Source organism: Macrobrachium nipponense, chromosome 41 (assembly GCF_015104395.2).
Source record: "Macrobrachium nipponense isolate FS-2020 chromosome 41, ASM1510439v2, whole genome shotgun sequence".
NCBI classification, from domain to species: Eukaryota; Metazoa; Arthropoda; class Malacostraca; order Decapoda; family Palaemonidae; genus Macrobrachium; species Macrobrachium nipponense.
The window spans coordinates 49,565,829-49,582,957 of record NC_061102.1 but is presented as its reverse complement, the minus strand read 5'-3'; the positions used below and the strand labels follow the sequence as shown (position 1 = coordinate 49,582,957).

Below are 17,129 nucleotides of genomic sequence, written 5' to 3'. Positions count from 1 at the left end.
TTTGGCTAGAAAGGTCAAAGATACCGAAAATACAGCATTGCCTGAGAGAAACCGACTCTTTTGTCTATAGCGTGCAATTCGCTGACACGCTATTTTTAGCAGAAGCTAGTGCAATAAGAGAGAGTTGCCTTTCTTAAGTCAAGTTCCTGAGTGAAAGCCGACTTCAAAGGCTCAAACGGTGGCCCCATGAGGAACTTAAGCACCACATCTAAGTTCCAAGTCACTGTATCTTGCGGGAGCTTAGTGGTTTCGAAAGACCTAATGAGGTCCGACAGATCTGAATTGGAGGAAATATCCAAACCTCAATGTCGAAAAACCGAAGAGAGCATGGCTCTATATCCTCTGATCGTCGAAGGAGCCAGTTTCTTAGAGTTCCTAAGAAATAGAAGAAAATCTCTATTTATTTCTGTTAAAGAGGTCGCAGAAGTAGAGACTTTAGCACTTCTACACCACTCTCTGAGATTCTCCACTTCCCTTGATAGAGTTTGTTAGAAGACTCTCTCCTACAACGAGCGATAGCTTCTGCAGCTCTTCTTGAAAATCCTTTCGCTCTGACAAGATTCCGGACAGTCTGAACCCTGTCAGAGCTAGAGCGGACAAATTTTGGTGGAACCTCTTGAAGTGAGGTTGTTTGAGAAGCCACTTCTCTGGAGGAAGAAGTCTGGGGAAGTCTACTAACAACTGGAGAAGGTCCGGGAACCACTCTTTCCATGGGCCAAAAGGGAGCGATTAACGTTAGCGTTACATTGCTGTGCGACATGAACTTGTTCAGCACCTCTCTTATTAGACCGAACGGGAGGCCGGGAATGCATAAGCTTCCAGACCCGACCAATCCAACAGCATTGCGTCCCACGACCAAGCTAGAGGATCTGGGACTGGAGAACAAAAGAGAGGAAGACGGTTTTGTTCCTTGATGTCGCGAACAGGTCTATTGACGGTCGTCCCCAAAGCGCGCCAAGTTTCTGACAAATCTTGTTGTCCAAAGTCCACTCCGAGGTAACACTTGCTGTTGACGACTTAACTCGTCCGCCAGGACGTTCATCTTTCCCGGAACAAATCTCGGGACTAGCTGAACCTCGCTTCGTTTGACCACAGGAGGAGATCCTTGGCTACTTCGTACAGAGAGAAAGACGAGTCCCCCCCGTTTCCGCACGTACGAGAGACGCCGTGGGAGTTGTCGGAATGCACTGCCACTACTCGACCTTCTACTAAGCTCCGAAACTGTCTGAGCCCCAAGAAAATTGCTAACAGTTTCCTTTACATTTATGTGGAAACTTCTTCTCCTTCTCCGACCAAGCTCCTGAAGTCCGTTGATTTCCCAGTAGGGCTCCCCAACCTGTGTCCGATGCGTCGGAAAAGAACTGTAGGTTCGGGAGGATGGGTTCGTAAATCTAACCCTTCTTCCAACCTTGCTCGAGAGAGCCACCACCTTAGGTCCTCTTTTATTTGATCTGTGACAGGAAAGGTAATCGAGTCTGGTTGTGTCTTCCTGCACCAAGAGGCTCTCAGGAAAAACTGCAGAGGTCTCATGTGCAGTCTTCCCAACGTCACAAATTTCTCCACTGACGTTCAATTTGCCCAGGAGCCTCATCCACTGATTGGCAGAACTTACCTTTTTGTCCAAGAACTACCTGAACTGTCTCCAGACAGCCATTGAACCTCTTCGGGGACAGAAAAGCCCGCAAAAAACTTGAGCATTCAGAATCATCCCCAAATAAAGGATGCTCTGAGATGGAACCAACTGGGACTTCTGTTTGTTGACCAGAATTCCTAACTTTCTGGCAAGATCCAGAGTTGTTCAAGGTCCTTCATGCACCGACTCTCTGATTCCGACCGGAGAAGCCAATCGTCCAGATAGAGGGAGATTCTTACTCCTAATATGTACCAGCTTCCTATCGGGGATAGAACCCTGGTGAAAACTTGAGGAGCGGTCGCTAGTCCGAAGCAAAGCGCCCGAAACTGAAACACCTTGCCTCGAACATGAACCTCAGGTACTTCCGAGTTCGCGATGTATCGGAATGGGGAAAATAAGCGTCTTGCATGTCCAGAGAGACCATCCAATCCCCCTGTCTGATGGACTCCAGAACCGACCGAAGTGGTCTCCATATGAAATTTTGTTTTCTGGACATGCAAGTTCAGGGCGCTCACATCCAAAACCGGCCTCCAGCCCCCTGATGACTTGGGAACTACAAAAGGCGATTGTAAAAGCCTGGAGGAAAATCCCCTTCTATCTGTTCTATCGCTTCTTTGAGAAACAAGCGCTTCCACTTCTGCGGCTAGCGCCAGAAATTTGTCTGAGCCCGGAGAGTATGCCTGGAATGGAATTGGCACAGGTGAGAGCGAGGGAGGTGAAACGAGAGGAATACGATAGCCGAACTTGAGTACTTGCACTACCCAGGCTTCTGCTCCTCTGTTTCCCATTCCTCCCAAAACAGAGCCAGCCTGGCTCTTCCCACTGGTGCATGAAGAACCGAGCTTTCATTTGGAAGGTTTGTTAACCTTGGGCCGAGGGCCTTAGACTGAGGTCGCAAATTCGATTTCGGCCGAAAGAAGCGCTTGGGTTTTCTCCCTCGAAAAGGCGCTTGGGCCAGAGGAGAAACCGAAGGAACAGTCTCCACAGGAGCTTTAGGTCTCTTAGTAGACTGTGCCAGTAAATCCGAAGTAGATTTCTTATCTAGCGCAGACGAAATTGACAACATACATCGTCTGGAAAGAGGTTATCTTTCACAAAAGGAGCAAACAAGAGAGCAGACTTCTGTTGGGACGTAACCCTTTAAGAAGCAAAGGAGCACCCAAAGTTGCCTTTTCTTAAGGGTACCAAAGGCGGGGATGAGCGAAGCTAACTCATCACATCCATCCCTAATGGATTTGTCCGCACAGGACAGAACACCAATCCAATCCTCCGCTAACTCCTGAGAAAGAGAAGGACAGTCTTCGATCTTGGCCGCTAAAGCGCCAATAGTCCAATCAAGGAAGCTAAAGACTTCCAAAAGTTTAAATTGATTCTTTACAACGTGGTCCAACTCAGGCGCTGTAAAGAAAACTTTCGCTGCGGCGAAAGCAGATCTTCTAGAGGAGTCGATTAAACTGGAGAAGTCTCCCTGGGAGGAGGCAGAAACTCCCAGAGAAGGAGCTTCCCCAGTTACATAAAACCTATACCTCTTACGAAGCAACTTAGAGGGAGGGTAACAAAAAGAGGCCTTCCCCTAACGTCTCCTGTTTCATAGACATCCATTTCTCCGTCTCTTTCAACGAATGTCTAACCGCTTTAGATAGAACAAGTTGTTTTGGGAGGAGAGGGTCTGAAGTTTTCTCCTCATCAAAAAAGTCGAAGTTGGGGAGCGCGGAGCCGCTTTCTCAAAATAATCTGGATAAGATACCAGAAGAAATCTAAGAGACGTGAATAACACGAGAGGTGATGTGAATCCTCCTCCTCTACTTCTTCTTCATTCTCCGATACCGCCGAAGAAGTAGACGGAACTACAACCGGATCTGAAGGTTTCGAACCACCCTTGGACTCATTCATCCAGTTGGTTAACATCTCTAACTGCTTGCGCAAAGGCGCCAGAGACGAATCAAAAACAGTTAACGTAGGCTTGGAAGAGCCTAAATGTTCAGCAGGAGGCGGAAAAACTACTTGCGCCTCGCTCGGAGCCGCCGAAATTCGAGGCGAAACAGGCGCATCAGGCGTAACAGACGAAAAAGCGCCTAAAGAAAACACCCTTAGAAACTGCTAGCTACAGCGCTAAAACCACAATCTCTACTAGTAGATGGAGCCGAAAAAGGCACAGATTGAGGCGACGAACGAGCCGCTAACGGCCGAGGCGCAACCCTACTCTCAGGCTCCTTATACCGCTTGACTGGAGGAGGCGAAGAATCGGCGCCTGAACGCCTCTTTAAGGGACGCGAAACGGGCGGAATCTCGCCAAGAGCGCCGTGCGACCGGAGACGAATCGCTGAATCATTTGAAAGGCGTCTGACCGCAACACCTTTCCAACGCTTAACCGAGCCCTGTTGAGGCGCAACAGGCTCAACAAGAGAAGGCACCTGTCTGTGGGCAAATCCCGATCGACTCCCTTTGGACTTCCGGTATGTCCTTCTCCCCGGTGCGGGGGAGCTGGACAGTGACCTTTGTCTAGGAGACGTGTCAGGACAGACAGACGCACCCTCAACTACACTCTTACCTGAAGGATGCTTTCTCCAAAACGTCTTAACTGAATTACCAAGTTGCAAAACCGTATTCGCTAGTACCGAAAATTTCTGATCTAACCTCGATTCCAGACTGGCAATGGTGTCGAAGAAACTGCACGGGAAGCCGGAGAAGTGGGATTAGTAGGAGGAATATGGAGGTGTAGTTAAAGGAGACATAACAATTTGAGGAGAAACAGAAGGAAACAGATGCATCGCAAGACGAAGCAGAGCTAAGTCTACTTTCCCTAAAGCGCTGCTTTTCTAATTCTGTCTTTAGCTAATTTCTCCGAGTATGAACTAAAAAACTTCCATTGAGAATCAGTTCCAATCACTACACTCGTTACATGTTCGATCTGCTGAACAAACCTGTCCCCTACACTTAACACATTTAGTGTGAGAATCATACTCTAGCTTGGATAATCTAGTTTTACATCCTGAGATGCAAAACCTAACTCTCCCGACGGACTAGAATCCGACATGGCAACGCCTAAATAAAAAGCAAAATAACAACAACGCCAAAAAAGAGTACTTCACCAATTCCGAAGATCAAATCCACAAGAAAAAAAGTCGAAGCAAAGTCATCCAACCGCACCGACCACCGATGTTCACCGGACGCCGGCAGGAAAAGAATTGGATTCACCTGGGCAGTTGTACCTGGTTCTCCCGCGAGTGGAGGGAGATGACGTCATCACCACCAGTTGGCGACGCCGACGCGCTAAATTGAATTTAGTATCCTGCCGCTCGTAAAGGAAATCACGGCTCTATAATTGTTCGGTAACCCGACACTACAATAAAATAGGCCGGGGGTTTTTCAGCATTTTTATAGTGGTTCCAACTATTCGTGGATTCTAACTATATTCGCAAGGGCGTCTGGTACACATCCCCGCAAATATGGGGGACCACTGTAGTTCGAAAGCGTCTAAATGCTGCAACATAAACATTTTTCCTTAATTATCTAAATGCTATATCTCATGCAAGCCAGAATGACGTCATAAAATATTCAGGTCAGTGCATTTATATTAATTTTCTATTTACTGTACAGGCAGTCCCTGGCTTACAACGGGTTCGGCTTACGATGTTCCAAGGTTACGACACTTTTCAATTACATTCATCAGAAATTATTTCCAGGTTTACGCCACCTGTTCCAGGGTTACAGGGGTTACACCACTTACCAATAGTACCGATCTGATGAAAGAAATATAACTGCAAAAATGGAAAATAATCAATATTTGAAGGTTTTTTTTATGAAAAATGCAATATAAATGCAGTTTACATAGTTTTTAATATAGCTAAAGCATTAAAAGTAAGGTTTTCTTAGGATTTTTTACTATTTTCCGGCTTACGACGATTTTCGGCTTATGGCGCGTCTCAAGAACGGAACCCTCGTCGTAAGCCAGGGACTGCCTGTATTTTGAAAATGTGACCATTCAATTGCCTAAGCAATATCAACAGAATGCCAAAGTTTCAATAAAATAGAAAGCATATTAGATTTTCAATTGAATATCTGAATGTGACAAAATAACTTTTGAGATATTCGAGTGTAAAATTGAGACCCAAGAAGGCTTGGTATGGAGTGAATTGCGGAGCTATATCTTCTCCCTTCATATTTCTAAGCGCAACTGAAGTTTCGTTTACTGAGTAGCTGCCTATATACCTACAATCATCACTAAAAATGCTGATTCCATACCCTGATAACTTATTCTACCCAGTAAAATTAGCATTAAAGTAAAGTAAGTTGGGAAAGTTTTTCCTATGCAGCAGGCTAAGCTGTTCCTTACACCCTTAGTGATCCCATGGATCCCAACAGCCCACAAACTGATTGATGGTGTTTTCCATGTCGTAATGGATTCTTCAATGCTTTTGGAAGAATTTTCACTGTTATTTAAAAATTTAATTTGTTTTTTACTCCAAAGTAGCTAGCCACCCCTTAACAACTAAAAAAGAAGAGGACAAAACAAAAGTTGTACCTGGTTTGTTGCTGATCTAAAAAAATTCAAGGGAATCCTTAACATGTCAAACAGTAGTACGTATTCTGTTTTTAAGAAGATACTTTGTAAAACTTTTTTTTTTTTTTTTTTAAAGAAGCGTACTGGGTGATAATTGCATGAGGAAACCTTAAGGTGGTAAGCCTCCTGTTTAAACATTTACTATTACACAAATTTTTTTGCTCAATAAAAATTTTGCTTATTTCATAATGTCTAGAAATTTCATAAATATTCACACCTGATACTCTGCTAGCAATGACTACCACTTGGTACCAAAAATAAAAGTATTCCACATGAAAAGTCCTAAGATAAAATCTATCTGCCTTCTGAAATGAATCCACAGCTTTCACACACAATATTAAAGGCTTTATCATAAGTACATTGATGCTTATCCAGAAAAATCTAGATGAAATATCTAAACTTATTGGCTGTAAACTCCCATACTCACTTACCTTGTTCTTATTATGTTCAATATTGAATTCTAACATGGCAATCAGTTTGGCAGTATCCTCCTTCTCTTTTTCCCAGTCTTCAAGAGTATTTGAAAGTTGCTGTTTCTCATTACCAATGTCATTTATCTCCTTCGTGACATTCTCGGAGGTGGCCGAGGTTTCCTCAGGTTTCTTCTCCAGTTCTTCACAACGGCCCTCCGCCGTCGTAAGCTGACCACTAATTTCCTCCATAGCCTTTTCAAGATTGCAAATCTTTTCACTCTGCAAAATCATTTGGAGATTGATTAATGCCTTGCAAAATAAAAGTGAATGTCTTTAAAAAGTTAATACTAATGAGAATTAGTTTGGGTAAGGTTCCCAAGAAAGATGACATGACTTGAGTGTTATAACTGGAGTCTCATTACACTGATGTTACTTGTCATAAAAGTATTCAGTAAGCTTAATCTCAATAGACTAGAGAAAGAAATAAAAAAAACACTTAAAAGATGATTAAGGTGGATGTAGAAAAGGCAGGAGTTGCACAGATCAACTATTGGTGCTAAGGATGCTTTGTTCAGCAAAGAATGAAGTACTTTTCTAAGGCTTTCATTGATGATGAGAGGGCATTTAACATAATCCACAGACTAATATTATGGAAGGTCTTGCATCACTATGGCACTTTCGTGAAATATATTAAGATAACTGAAATTATCCATGAACAAAGTAGAAGCAAAATTATTGCATATGGGATTTTGTCAGGCGTATTTGTAGTGAACAGTTGGGTGCTAAAAGCAAAAGTTATTTCACTTTTATTTTTTGTTAATTATCATAGAAAAGAGATGGAAGACAGTGCTTAGACTGGAGTAATGAGGGTTACTTGGCAAAAAATTAAGAATATAAAGATAATGCTGTCTCAATCTGAAAAATATCACAAGATTCAGGACAGAGTTGGAATCAGGTGATACTAAAAATTTCAAATTAAACACTGGATAGCTAAATAAGATTTGACAGTCAAATAAGTTGAAATTGCATGCAAATGCAAGAAAATACTGTACCTAAGTCTTGTATGATTAGTATCGCTATGTTGACTGTAATCATGGTAGGCCAATACATATAAAAAACTTTTTGTCAATTTGTAAATAAATATTTAAGTAGATTATGAGGAATAAGATGGCAAGATAGAATTAGAAAGGAAAATTTAAAAGAAAATATGGAATTCCATTCAGTAGATCAAATAACTGATAAAATGGAGATAGAAACAGCATTAGGCATAAATATACCTAATGTGGAATATACATAAAGTTCAAAACTTAAAATAAGACAGAGAAGAGATTACAAAGTATAAAATATACTGATTAGGCAAGAAGTTGAAGACTAAGCGCAGCATTTTTCACCACTTTTGAACTTCTTTATTACAGCTGCCTTAATTTTCATTGAAATGGCTTGCTGCTTTTTAACACTACCACTTTTATCAGTGGCCTTGTGCTTGCCATTAGCCATGATATAGTATTAATAGATGCTGTAAGTATACTATGTCACAATAAAAACGCACCAATGAATCTCCGCACGAGAGATAGAATCTTTAGCATAGGTAAAAAGAAACTTGGATGTATAGTAGCACCTGCTATGGTGGTGTCCAGCTTAGGTAGTGACAGAAATTGTAAAAAAAACCCAAGACAGGCCCTCACAACAAAATCTGGACTTGCGGGTCGCAGCCTGGAGCGCTCCAAACAAAAATTGAATTTATGAGCATGAATGTTAGTAGTATCTTTGAAAGTTCGTAAGCTGAAAATGCATTAGTAGTAATAGTATACTACTACTACTGTATATATACATACATACATAATGTGCTCCCCCACTTTTATGCTGGGATACATTCCAGAGCCCATTGCAAAAATGCAAAAATCCCCTCTAAAAATTATTATAACCAGCGCACAACTGCCAAATACCCTGTACCCCTTAAATTAAATGCTTATAAATGCCTATTTTAACAGTTAACTGTCTAATTTAATAGTTCAAATAAAAATATACCTTTAATTATCATACTAAAACAAGTCAATCTTATTTCAAACCAAAATATACCTTAAGTATATATGTATTTACAATCCCAAGAATGCTTGTAACTGCCTATTTTAACAGTTCATTGTCAAACTTAGCAGACAAAAAAAATATACCTCAAACTCCCATCCCAGAACGCCCCAATATCATTTCAAGTCATCTTACAACATTACGGACCCACCTACAACTCTTACTCTAAAGTATCCCCTATAATTTAGACACGCATGTTTTCTTTTGCCTAACATAACTTTGCGCATCATCTACTGTACAGCAAATAATGAACTTACATTCTATTTAATTTTGCTGTGTTGTAAGATTATTTTGAAATTATATTAACTGTATAGTATGTGCCTATTTTAGGATAGTACTACAGTATAGAGCATATATAAAATACATGGGTAGTTAGAACAACGCGACACCTTCTTCCAAACAGAATACAGTGGTACCTCGACATACGAAATTAATCCGTTCCGAGGCGGCCTTCATAACCTGAGCTTTTCATATCTTGAACCGCATTTTACATGTAAATTGCCTAATTTGTTCCAAGCCCTACAAAAACACCCCATTACATTTTATAATAAAGCTAAATTGACTAATAAACAATGAAATACAACAATTTGGACCATTCAATACCTAACTTAATACATACTACTAATATGTACTACATAGTACCTGTAAATAAAGTGTATTAGTGTACATGGTATACAAAAAATACTGCACGTACATACGTATGTATGTAATAAAATGTGGAACCTTACCTTTCGAGTGAGGCTATCTCCGAAAGTGGCAACAGAGGAGGACAAACGGCAGAAAATTTGTTACGTAGTACGTACACTTAACTTTACGAAACACATTAAAAACGTCAGGAAACATAGACTAAACTTTACGAAACACATTAACAAAACCGTAATGCTTAACTTTACAAAAGACTTAAAAAGGGATTTTGACGTAAGGAAAAATCTATTTCTGGGCGATTGGCTCGTGTCGCCAGCGAAATATCCTTTAATCTATTATTTCTAGGGTAAATGTACTAACACATACCAGAGAATAAATAAAATAAAGAAAAAGGTCAGTATAACTGACTCGCTCACCCTCCAAGAGGGTGTCGGTATGAACACTAGGCGAGTGAGACCACTACCACGAGCCAAATACCAATAGAAATCTCCCACAACAAAAACCCTCCATGAGGAGAGCGACCCACAGAGTGAGCAGCTCGTACTACTACTACTCCATCCCATGCTGCCGACTGCTGCGCCTCTGGTGGCCATCCTGAAGTTAGCAGACAATCTTGGGCGAAGGGATGGGTTAGGGTGGGATTTCGCTGGCGACAACGAGCCAATTTCGCCCAGAAATAGATTTTTCCTTACGTCAAAATCCCTTTTCTGGGCTCAGCTCGTGTCGCTGCGCGAAATCGTACCAGAGAAATAGCACAAGATTGTAAACAAAAGTAATAAAATAAATCAGAATAGGTCTCAAATAAAAAATATAGTAAATATAAAAAAGACTATAATTGCTAAAAAGATACAAATACACAGTGATACAAAATAGAAATATGCTTTAAATTACCCTTAATTCTAACATTTTTCTTATCATAAGGTAATTTACATATGTACAGAGGTAAATGGCTTACATGTAACAAAATGGTATCTGTGTAAAGGCATGTATCAAAAATATAATAGCAATTAGAGTAGTCAAATGAACAAATTAAACAACAATGATAATATATAAGGAATGCATATGACTTAATATACAAAACCCGTAGCCATTATAAATGAGATGTATCCCCTAGCATAAAAATAAGGGGTAACATCCATGAGATCAAAATCCATAATCATCTGTGAGTGTCCCTAGCAAAAACTAAGGGGCACCCACTACATCATCATAAAAGCAGCTAAGACACCAGGTGAATGTAACAAATGAACACGGTAGGAATAGACGAACTGTTGGGTGAAGCAGGTAGAAAGGAGGACTGAATCTTCTACCTACAAATTAACTAGAACTCAGGGGAAACTATGTTTCCCGCTGCTACTGCTGAAAATTTCAGAGCTTCCAAGGACTTAAGGTAATGGCGTTTGAACACTGTCGGCGATTTCCATCCGGTATACTTTTTTCAACTCATCGAAGTTCATGTGTTGGAAATAATTAATTGAGGTGGCTACTGCCCTGCCCTACATCATGTGCTTTCGGGAAAGAGTCAGGATTGGCTTGCTTAATAAAGTACAGGATTTGCTGCCTGATGCCCTTTTAATGGATAAAGTACCACCTTTTTCCCTCTTAAAGAGGGGACCCGATGAGGAGAGGAGGTCCTGGACAGAAAGGCTCGTAAGGTTGTAACTGGGCAAAGAGATACATCTTGTGGAAGGGGTAGTACCTTCCAAGGTTCCCACCTCATCAAAGGATCTTCATTCTTTGCTAAAAAGCTACGTTCCGGAGAAAGTAGTACTTCCCCTGTGGAAAGGAATTGAATATGATCCGGATCTCTGGATAAAGCCGACAGTTCTGAAATTCTTGCTCCTGAAGCTAAGCTTAATAAAAACAGGGTTTTCCTTAAGAGCATTATAAAACGAGCATGTGTCATTATCGGTTTCTGAAGCCAGTTTTAGAACATCGTTTAAGAACCATGAAACTGACGTAGGCCTTACAGAAGGTCTAAGTCTAGCACATGCCTTAGGAATAGACGAGAAGTAGGAATCCGTCAAGTCTATGTTGAACCCAAATTGAAATATCTTTTTCAAGGCTGACTTGTTTGTCGTAATCGTGCTAGCTGCTAAACCTTTTTCAAATAAGGATCTGAAAAAGGATATAGCTGAATTAACTGTCATGAGTCTAATATCAGATTCTCTCAGGAAGATTGCTAACTTTTTGACAGCAGCATCGTACTGTCTCAAAGTTGAATCCCTTTTATCGGATTCCAAGAAGAGAATATTCTGAGGGTTAATATTCGCATCTCTTTTTTGCCGCAAACTTCATGAAATCCATAAAGTTAGGGTTTTGAGAATCCCTGAGGAAGCGAACACAGTCTTCGTTTGTACTGACTGGGAGAGCTTGGGATTGGGGATCCGAAGAGGACGAAGGCCCAGCTCCAGAATTAGGGGATACCAATTGCTCTTCGGCCAGTCTGGGGCTACTAGAGCCACTTGACCCTTGAACGTCCTGAGTTTGTTTAAAACTTTCATAAGAAGATTCACTGGGGGAAAGACATAAATCTTCTTCCAGTTGTTCCAGTCTAGAGCCAGGGCCGTCCGTGGCATAGGCCAGAGGGTCCAGGTTGGGGGCTACATAACAGGGAAGTTTGTGATTCGCTTGAGATGCGAAGAGATCCACCTGTAGCCCTGGGATCTTTGAAGGATCCATTGGAACGAACTGTTGTCCAGTGACCATTCCGACTCTAGGGGCACTGATCGGGATAACGCGTCTGCTATGACGTTTCTCACTCCAGCTATGTGAGTGGAGGAGAGATGCCAACTGAACTTGTCTGCCAGGGAGAAGATGGCTACCATCACATGATTTAGATGACGTGACTTGGAGCCTCCTCTTGTTTATACAATGTACTACCACTGCGCTGTCCAGAACTAGCTTTATGTGGGAGTACTTTGAGTACTTTTGGTGGGGCGCAACCTTTTTAGAGTCAAGAACACTGCCATTGCCTCCAGTACGTTTATATGGAACTGACTGAACTGAGGTGACCAAGTTCCTTGAACCTTTTGCACCTGTGAATACCCTCCCCAACCGCTTAAGGACGCGTCTGTGTGGATGGTAATCCCCGGTGGTGGAGGGAACTGAAGAGGTACTGATACTGACAAATTCTTGACTTTCGCCCACGGCCGAAGACGATTCTTTAGAATCAGAGGGACTGAGGATAGTTTGTCCCTGGCCCTGACATTTGCTCGTGAGCGCCAGATTCTGGTTAGGTCTTTCAGTTTGGCTTTCATTAAGACGTTCGTCACTGATGCAAACTGGAGAGAACCCAGGATCCTCTCCTGAGCTCTCCTTGACGCCAGTTTGTGACTTAGAAATTGCTTGACTGACTTCGCTATTTCTTTCCTTTTGGTTGATGGAATCGACAGAGTATGGGAGGATAGATTCCATTGAATGCCCAGCCACTGAAAGTCTGACTCTGGAGTGAGTCTTGACTTGGTCCTGTTTATCTTGAAGCCTAGATATTCCAGGAACTGAATCACTTTCAGTGTAGCTCTGTTGCATTCCTCGACTGTTGAAGCCCAGATCAACCAATCGTCGAGATACGCTACTACCATAATCCCTTGTGATCTGAGTTGTTGCACTACCGCTTCCGCTAGTTTCGTGAACACCCTGGGTGCCACGTTGAGTCCGAAGGGAACTACCTTGAAGGAGAATGCCTGGTCTCCTATCTTGAAACCCAGATACGGACGGAAGTGTCTTGCAATAGGGATATGATAGTAGGCGTCTGTAAGATCGATAGAGGTGGTGACGGCCCCACGGGGAAGTAAGGTCCGCACCTGTGAGATCGTGAGCATCTTGAACTTGTCGCAGCGGATGGCTAAGTTTAAGCAGGACAAGTCTAAGATTACCCTTCTTTTTTGTGAGCCTTTCTTTGGCACGCTGAACAAGCGACCTTGAAATTTTAATCTCTTGACTCTCGCTATAGCTCCTTTCTGAAGGAGGTCCCCTGCGTACTCTGTCAATTCTTTGGAAGGAAGTTGACGGAAAGGTCTGGATGGAGGTGGGTTCGTCTACCAGCTCCAACCACCCAGGCCTTTTGACACTATGCTCTGAGCCCATTCGCTGAAGTTCCACCGGTGGCGAAAGTGAAACAGCCTCCCTCCTAACCTGAAGTTCTTCATTGGTTCTGGTAACCGCCTCGGCCTCCTCTGAAGTGCTTTCCCTGTTAAAGGGGCCTCCCGATCCTCTCCCACGAAAGGAACGCTTACCTCTGCCTCCCTTACCCGAGCGGTCATACTTCTGTGAAGCTTGACTCTCGAAGGCTTGATTGTAAGCTGGAGAGATGGCGTAAGAGGTGGAGGGCTGAGGCTGAGGGGATATCACATAAATTGGCTGTGATTGAGCCTTAGAGGTGGAAGGTTGGGCTGTTTTGCACTAAGGGCACCGCTGGAAACTTGCTGAGGAAAGCGTGGCTGCTTTTTCTGGTAAGGATGGAAACGCCTAGGTTTCCTCTGTCCCTTACCTTTAGGTGTTAGGTCTTGTCTCCTCTTAGCCGTAAGGCCCCAACGCCTCCTTAAGGCTCTGGTTCAGCCTCGTAGCCTCTGACTGGACTTCCTTCACCATAGCTTCTGGGAAGAGATCTGCTCCCCAGATGTTAGACGAGAGTAACCTATTCGGCTCATGTCGAATGGTTGCCTCTTGTAGGACATGCTTCCTACAATTCGTTCTAGCAGTGGCAAACTCAAACATATCCGACTGTACCGTTTGAGTCAGGGCTTTGGTCATGAGCTTAAAAAGCGGTTCTGGAGCCCCATAAGCTATGGTTGCTACCTCGACATAGCCATAGAGTTAATTGATCTGGCTAATCGCGATTTCGCGTCAAATTCAGCCTGAATAAGGCCATCTGGGAGCCTTGGTAGCTTTCCACCAAACTGCTCCATAGCACAGTCCGGTTTGAGTTTGCCAGCTGAGAAGGTGTTTGGCAAGTCCTCCCACAATTCTCCGGCTGAGGGGAGCAACGGAGATGTGGGATCTGCTTCCTTCTAATTGAAGGCATGGGTTCCCCCTTCTGGGCCGCTGGGATGGTAGACCTCGCGATCTTTGTCAGGAACGGGAGCGGGTACTCTCATCCATTGTGAAAATGGTAAAGGGACTCTTGAAAGGTTGTATCCTGGTATTAGAACAATCCATGTCCTCTAAACATCTGAGCCATTCTCTCTGAGCCTGGTCTCGTGAATAGAGGACTGTCTCCTTTGGTACCCTATCATCCCGAACCATGGCTGAAGCTGTAAGCCTTGCGTAGCCTATGAACGGAGGCTGGAGGTCTTCCGGGAAGAACTCGAAGTCCTCTATCCTTCGAGTTCCGAATTCCGGTATGGAAATGAGACCGTCTTGGAAGGGGGCGTATGACGCTACTCTCCATGGATTGTTTCATCGAGAACGGAGGTAGCGAGTCATACGGAGGAAGCTGAGTTCCACTCGTAGTTGGAAAGTGGAGGAGAGGCTAGAGGGGCTTCTCTCAGTCCGGCTATAATGGAGTCTTGGGAAGTAATCCTATCCGACAGACGAGAGATCATTTGTTCCATGCTACTCTTTAGGGACCCCACCAGGTCGCCCACCTGTTGCAACAGGCCAGCATTGGAGTCCAAGGCCGGAGCTGCTGCGGAGGTGGAGGGGTGGCTCTGAATCGGAACCAAGGGTAGCGGAACTGGTGACTCTGCCGGGGTGCGAGATCTCTCTCTGGAGGATTTACTCCTCGAGGACTTAGAGCCGGAGCTAGAAGCTTTAGACCTGTCTGCTCCGGATTCGCAGACCGGAGACTTACGTGAGGAGGATGACGCCGAAGTCGACTTCTTAGACGACGACGACGTCTTAGTCAAGGATTTCACTGCTTGACCCTTGACCTTAGGTCTAACCGAAGCGTCAGGAGGAGTATATAATTCATCACCTGTAAAGCCTTGGAAGGATGGAGAGGTTGCAGGAGTAGAAGAAACAGTTACACCCAAGGGTGACCCTTGGGTGTCCACCCTACTTACCTAGACCAACAGGTCGTCTACACCTACCATAGTTTCCACATTAATATCTAGAGTCGCGACGTCCGTGGAGATATCCTGGTCTTGCTCAGTTAATGAGGGCAGCCAGCTGTTGTTGGATGAAGGCGATAGTAGGGGCCGCCTCTACTGGGTCGACGTATCCTGTCGCCTTGCCTCCGGGGAAGATTAACAGCGCCAACCGCTTCTCCAAGATGTAGGGCATACCCTTGGCGGCGTTCTTCCCAAAACCGCCGACCCAGGCCCGCAGGGTTGCCAGTGCGGTATCCTTCACTGCCGGCGCCTGGAAGAGAGGGCGTAGATTAGATTTAAGAATCACTTAAAACTAAAACTTAAAATATAACTTAAACTTAGATGCCTTAAGTTAAAGTGGATGATGAAAACTTAAGCACTAAAACAGAAGCGGAGCAGCTACCGGAGATGGAATACTCACCCCTTCTAAAAGCTGGCTCACCAGATCGTAACATATGGTACACGTCTCATGGTACCAGACCTGGATGTCCCCGTGCAGCGTCGCGCATGGAGCATGGGACCGGCAAACTTCGTGTCCACATGGGTCCTGAAGTGTGGCGGCGCATCCCGGATGCTCACAGTTGGTGGCCTGTAAGTGGGAAGACACATGAGTATCTTAAAGAATAACACTTACAGGCTAAAGGACAGAAGAACTCCGTTGCATGCCGGAGCTCGGAAAAAATTTGGGCATAACCCCCCCTGCCTCGCCTGAATAGGCTATAATCCCGGAGATATCCGGTAAGACATGTAAGGGAGGGGGGAAAAGGTTTAAGGTACTTAAGATAAACTTATAGTTAATCTAATAACGCTTAAACCTAAAACTCAAACGAACCGGACCAAGTCCAGTGCGTAGCGGAGTTTAGTAACTCAGCAATGCGGTAAGGTTAGCAGGGACCCACCGTATGTTCCGGTCCACTCTACTGGGTGGACTAACATCTTCCCGCTGGATGCCAGGACTCCGATCAGGAAAGGAGTCCTAGCAAGGTCGGGAAGAGCGAGGAGACATACAGGCTCGAGCGAACCGGAGCGACAAGGAAGCAACGGATGGGGGGAAAGGCCAGTACCCCCCACCACATCACCACCGGGCCGGACCGAGAAGCCGGAGAGGTCGCGTCCAGTCTGGGTCTGTCCCGTCTCCCTGGCCCCTCCGCCTGGGGGGAGAGAGGGAGGCATGCTCGGGTATGTGGAGCGAGCGTGGGCAGACCGACCCACCCTCCCCCGACTCTATGGAAGAGCGGGAGGAGGGGGGAAGGGAACTGGGCAGGCGTCTGGCTGTCTCGTGATCGCGTAGTGACCACGAGGCGGTAAGACTAAAATAAGACAACTAAAGCCTAGGACCAATCAACTGATCAGAGAGATGCTATCGGGAAGCAACTGAACTGAAAAGTGGTAGCATGGAGACCCACTGGGCCAAAACCGACTGATCAGAGAGATGCTATAGGGAAGCAACCGAACTGATGAGCGGTAGCATAGGCTCAAGGAGCCAGGACCTAGGCTAAGCCAGACGCCTAACTAACCTAACCATAACAAAATACATGGTATAATAAAATAATATAAAAGAAGAAAAACAATATAGTAGGAGAAAAAATCCAGGAGTGTACGACTAACCCGAAGGAAAGTCTACCACTCAAAGCTAGTCAGAGGCCGATACTAAGAGCCGGGACTAGGGTCTGGAAAGAAGAAGCCTACATAAGGTAAAAGACATGCATGCATGACAAACCTGAGTAGACAGTACCCTAAGTAAAATGGATAATAAATAT

General features: G+C 44.2%; 1 protein-coding gene across 16 annotated transcripts in view; it reads right to left on the bottom strand.

The window, feature by feature from the left end:
• Nucleotides 1-17,129, bottom strand: part of LOC135212752 (early endosome antigen 1-like) — a 278,033-nt gene that overhangs the window by 42,291 nt on the left and 218,613 nt on the right. For all 16 annotated transcript variants that reach the window (XR_010313979.1, XR_010313978.1, XR_010313980.1 and 13 more), the window contains one exon: nt 6,629-6,889. Coding sequence is in view for 13 of the 16 variants with exons in the window: in XM_064246495.1 (XP_064102565.1) it covers nt 6,629-6,889 (261 nt within the window). In the remaining 3 variants the exon portion in view is untranslated. The remainder of the gene's footprint in view (nt 1-6,628; nt 6,890-17,129) is intronic.